The sequence below is a fragment of the Neophocaena asiaeorientalis genome, unplaced genomic scaffold (assembly GCF_003031525.2).
Source record: "Neophocaena asiaeorientalis asiaeorientalis breed wild unplaced genomic scaffold, Neophocaena_asiaeorientalis_V1.1 scaffold589, whole genome shotgun sequence".
Classification (NCBI taxonomy): Eukaryota; Metazoa; Chordata; class Mammalia; order Artiodactyla; family Phocoenidae; genus Neophocaena; species Neophocaena asiaeorientalis.
The window spans coordinates 177,487-183,198 of record NW_020172683.1 but is presented as its reverse complement, the minus strand read 5'-3'; the positions used below and the strand labels follow the sequence as shown (position 1 = coordinate 183,198).

The window sequence follows — 5,712 nt, the reverse complement described above, 5'->3', positions numbered from 1 at the left end:
AATTACACACCAATAACAAGTTCTTCATCATTTAAATGGATAGGAGGCCTCCTTAAGTTCAGCCAGCTTAAATTGGACCAAAGAAAAATTGGTCTTGGACTTTGGGGAAGGTAAGGTCGTTTTTTACTGCTGCTCAGAAATAGCCCAGTCAGTATGGCTCCATTAACATCTCATAGAAGATGAAACAGAAGTTTGCTTTTGTTTTTGCTTTTGTTTTCTTGTAGACTTCATTGCACCACTCACTGAAGTGTTACAGAAGTAAGATGGAAGTGAGTATGTTGTTGAACACCTGGATGAGTAGCCAAAAAGGAGTCCCACAGGGAGTAGGGTACTGAACTAACCTGCCGTTCTATGGCTTGCTGTAATGTTGAGCTCGTTACCAGTTGCGTTAGAAAGAGGAAATTAAATGTAGACTTCTGCTGGAAACCCGTGGGAAAGCTTCATTGGGCCTGCTGTTTTCCTACTTACAGAGCTGTCCATTGCCATGTAGCGTTTACCGTATCTTCCCTAGCAGCCCATCATCCAGAGAGAGGCTGTTGTCAAAACGAAGCAAAACTCTGGATCCTTCTTTCACCACCAGTGGGCCTGACAAGATGCAAGCCAGGCTAGGGATACGGAGAAAGAGCCAGCAAACCAAATTTCATTTACTCTGGACCTGGTTCAGAATAAATAAGAACTTCAGTTGCACCTAACTCTAAGACAGAGGGAAACCTTACCCAAAAGCTTTGGGGTCACCATGGAACAGACATAGCCTCATAGTTTGCCTGGGCCTGGAAAGGCCATCACATCAGGATTTCACCTGAAGGAAATTCTTATTTACAAATCCTTTTCTCCAAGATCGACCCCAGATATTTTCTGCATTGTGATTACATTGCTCATTTGATCCCTTGCCGCCTTCTACTTTCCCTCATCTTAAAGAAATCTCACCTGTCATATTTCTATATCAACTCCCTCTCCCCCTATGGAGATTTCACAACATTTACTGAAATCTTTGGAAATAACCGAATGTCACAAAATCAGGGTTGGGAAACATACTCAAGTTATAAAGGTATGCGGCTCTTGTACTGTTCCCAGTTCTCCTGAATATGATTGCATGGATTTATCATTCCATGGTACAAAATAACAAGGTTTTGGAGTGGGCTCAAATGGCTCACACCTAGCACATGGCTGGAAGCCAGGAAACATCCTAGGAGCTGCTCACTATGCCATGTGATATTCTCTCATTTCCCCTGCATGTCTGCATCTGCATGTTTTCTGTCTGATTTGAGTTTGATTTTTGTGGGATATTTATGCATGCTGTTATTTGGATTTATTTTCTAATTTAAACATTGTTTTCTTCCTCTGCATCTGTGTTTTCCTTTTTCTTTTGTTTTATTTTGTTTTTTTGTTGTTTTGTTTTCACTAGGCGACCCCCTCCTGCAGTTCCCGGACGACCATCCTAACCCCCATCACTCATCTCCTTTTGTTTTCGACAATATGTCTATACTTGGTATTTAAAAGCCTTTCATTTGCACTATATGTCATATGTACATAAAAACTTTTATTTTTGATCCATGTCTATAATAAAAACAAAGTTTATTCTATATAAAAAATGAAATGTGTTCTGTTTCTTTTTCTAAAGAAGGTCCGAGTTAAAATAGGAGTTTGTTTCAACTAAAACCACGTAAGGTGAAAAATACATAATTTGACCTTTTAAGGTGCTTAAATTGAAAATGAGTGATTTTAAGTTCTTAAAGCATTGTGATTTGGGATGCTATTTGGTGGAGAAAAATAATCTATCTTCAGTTGAAATGTCTGTCCAACAGAAGAGTGAAACAAGTAAAAATCCTGGGTGTCTAGAAAAGACACAGAGGACTGAATAATTTCGCTCTGCCCCCAGGAATCCCATTAATAATTGTGATTGCACCAAGACCTTTTTTCTATTTTCATTATTTTTCTAGGAGATAAAATATTTACGATTATGGGAGAAATTGTTGGTCTGAAACACATCAATCTCATACTTTGGCAAATTCAGGGGGAAAAACACATCATCTGAATAAAAGTACAAGACAAGGAAATGTTGCCACCTTGAGAAGATTCTTAATGATGTCAGGAAAATACTGGAAGAATAGAATCTTTATGAGTTTTGGGGAAAAGACAACTTTTTTTATACTTTAATCCTCGAATGGTAATTCCAACAGTGAAATTCTAAGCTGTTGTTAAAAACAAATCCCAAAGATTTATCCAAATAAAATGTTTATTATTAAGGTAATGTAGTCCATCCTGCCAAATGTGTGATCTGAAGGCTCCCTAAAGGTTTGAGATTTAATTCAGAGTTTTCTTTTTGAAGATTTACTTGGTCTAAATTAAAATTTTAAAGGATCTCATCTTGGATGAGATCACTTCTGAATGTGCCTTACTTTAGCATATGAAGAAAAAAACTATAGAACAGGAAAGTAAAGTACTGTTGATCAGGACTTGGTGGTCCACTCACTTCCTGGCTGACTTAGACAAGCCCTGGCAAAGAGAGGCAGCGCCGGAGATGTAGGCAGGAACCTCAGTTCAACAATGGGGGACCCTCACTACCAATACCCTTTCTCTGGGCTGTAAAAATCTTTTTTAAGGACTATGTTCTCCTCCCCAAAATGCAAAAGCAGTTTATTTCTCAGGTGAAAACTTTCATATGGCACGTTACGTTGGTGTATACTTGCATCTCAAGTTCAGTGACTGCGAGTTAGAAGCGCTCATGACTAAGGAAATTCAAAGGCGCCAAAGCTGGGGATCAACAGGAGCTCAAGTTTACCTGGAGGCGGCTGAATTGATGCAAAATATCACACAGCACGCAGTTTGTTGCCCTTCCCTTCACCTTCAGTCCAGGCGTTTAATTCCCTTTAATCAGTATTCTTATCGGGTAGCTTTCTCATCTCATAGCATGCTCATCCCAACAGACCCGGTTTTCCTGGATTCTATCACACCATCTCCGCAAACACAAAACAGAGGTTGTCAACAGGAAGGTTTTTGCCAATTCATCTTTTTTAAGTGTTTGGTACTTTTCCACTTTGTCTTAACCTTGAACTTATTTTTAGGCGCAGTGTTACACCATTTAGATGTTTAAAACTTAGACTGACCTGATGACCGTGAGAACGTAAGGCTCGAGTCATGACAGGATGAAATGATTCCTTGGCGATCTTACTCGGTCTCCTCAACAACTAGGTATGGCCCCTTCCTCACATTCGATAGGCGAGAAGAAAGGGGGCCTCCTCTTCGAATGGGAGGGGGAAGGAAGCAGCCTGGAGTAAAATTAAACTATGCTGAGGTTTGTTCATATTTACCGCTCATAGTGTTTCTGTGTTTCATAACATCCCCTTCCTCAGCTCTCCCACCTCCACCCTCAATATTGGATAGAGAGCTGAAGAAGTAGAGTTGAACTGTACTGACTCAGGATCTTCGGGAGAAACAAACCATTATATCTTTAGTAAACATAATATTTCTTAAGTATTCTCATCCCTTTATTTATGCATCAAACATTTCTTGAATTTATAAGAATGTCCTAGTTACTGGGAACACCAGAGAAGAAACAGGATAAAAGTAGCTGACAAAATAGCTAAATAAGCAATTCCAATATAAGCTGTGACAGGAGAAAATTTGGGTCCTTTTTTCCAGGGAGAACTGTTACCGACTTCCATGCTGAAGCACTTATTTGAGTCCTAGAACCAGATTATCTGCTTGACCCAAAGCCTGCTAACATTCCAGAATGTGGTGATTTTGACCTCTGACAAAGAAGGGAACAATAGAGCTCATTTCAGCCAATGAGAAACCAAATTTTTCATTTCTAATGGAATAGTATAAGACTCTGAATCACATAAGTGTTGGTTGAGAAAGACATAGTGCTATTGAAAGTGAAGTAGTCTGTTAACTTTGCTTTGGCTTCTAACAAAAAGGTTTTTGATTTAGAAGATACCCTGGAGCAGTCTCCCACTGGATGCAGTGAGGGAAATGAGAATCCCCGAGTCTCCAGCTAGAAACACCCAGGACACCTAGGAGATGGAGAAAAGAGAACTAAAGGTAGGAAAAAATAAACAAAACGACCCATGCTTTCCTTGGGGAGTTCCACTGTTAAATAAATGTCTGTAAGCCTTGGGAGCCACACATACAGTGAAGGGTGTTTCAACAAACATCCTAGAAGTTGAAATCCAAGAGGAGATAAGGAAATAACCTCAGCTGTTCATGTACAAACATGGATACCTTCGGTGGGTTCAGATCCTGTACCATTCAGTACTCTTTATCCCAGAGTTTGAAAAAGACTGTACTTGCCAACGTCTGTTTTATAACTCAGCACTAAGTATGATTCTTTAAAAAAAACTCAGAAAATGGATGTTGCAATCTTTAGTCCAGTTCCATGAGATTCACAGTCTTCACAGCTGTAAGTCCATCTTAAAGACATGAACCTCATCCACAGAAAGAAAAGATTGCTGAAAAAGAAAAAAAACTTCTATACCCTTTATAATACTACAGAGTCTATATCTGAATAAATCAAATGGAGCTTATGCTACCACATCACTGTATGTCCCCCATTTAAAGAGACATACCGGCTGCCTCCACTACCATAATATATACCTATTTTTGTTTGTTTGTTTAATACTACAAGTTTCTCTCGAATTGCAATACTGTCAACATTTAAGATCGGATGGCAGGTTGTTGGATGAGTCAAGACTATAAACTGCTACTCTCGAAGTGTTCTTAATCTAATCACATTTTACAATACTTTATTAATCAGGTTTTGATTCTCACTGCAGTTCACGTCTTCAGTGATCCTCTTGAACACGAGCCATGAGCAGGCAGAGAATAAAGAAAGCCTTAGCCTCTAGCCCCCAGGAGCCAAAGAGACTTAAGAATCCTCAAGACAGTAACAGAGAAGTCACTGAAGTGGGTCCTCCGTCTCAAAACAGCTGCTAACAGACTAACAGAGGATATTTTTGAAGCTCCGTATAACACAGTGGAAAAACTAGCCTTTCAGATTCTTTGTTTTTGTTCTTGTTTTTTTTTAGTCTTTTGGATTATTAAGGGCTAGCTTTTCTTCCTCCAGCCCTCCTCTCTGTGGCTGTATTTCAGTTAGAGCCAAGGAGATACTTACCTCTGCCTGCTGCTTTTTTCTCTTTTAAAGACAAAAATACTCTCAGCCTCATACACAATAGCTGCCTGGGGCCTAAAGATCTATTTATTCTGCAATTTAGAAAGAGTGGGAGGCCCACGGTGTTCTCACCGACCAGAGTCCAAATGTTCCTTGGGCCCCGCACAAGGCCACGGGGCCGTCCTGGAGCGTGAGCCGTGTGCCAGTGGAGCTTGGGAAAGCAGAAGCAACTCCTCAAGCCAGCTCTCTCAGGGGCCCGAGGGGACAGTATCCCTCAACCTCAGCACTGGTAAAATCAATGTGCTCCAACACCCCAGCAAAAGTATGGTCAAGAGATTGGAGAGCTAGTCTGTTTAGGGCACAAGACCTCACTCAGGCTGATCCTGGGTGTCATTTGAAACCCAGGTGCCAATTGGCACTGGATGGTGACAGAAAAGCCCATTTGCCTTTCTAAGCCCCTTCCTCTGGCACTCTTAGCCCTGCGGCACCTGACGGGCGTGAGGAGGCACCAGTACCGTGGAGTTGCCAGGCCCCAGGTGCCGAGCAAATGTTGGGCTGTTGGGAAACAGAACTACCTTATCTCTGGGGAGTCCTCCTGTTAA

The 5,712-nt window shown here is 40.8% G+C and overlaps 1 protein-coding gene across 4 annotated transcripts in view; it reads left to right on the top strand.

Moving 5' to 3' along the window:
• The window catches only part of DNM3 (dynamin 3), a 556,874-nt gene extending 555,288 nt beyond the window's left edge, over window positions 1–1,586 (top strand). For all 4 annotated transcript variants that reach the window (XM_024739835.1, XM_024739837.1, XM_024739836.1 and 1 more), the window contains one exon: window positions 1,406–1,586. In XM_024739835.1, coding sequence (XP_024595603.1) covers window positions 1,406–1,442 — 37 coding nt within the window. In that variant the 3' untranslated portion in view covers window positions 1,443–1,586. The remainder of the gene's footprint in view (window positions 1–1,405) is intronic.
• Window positions 1,587–5,712: the final 4,126 nt, after the last annotated feature.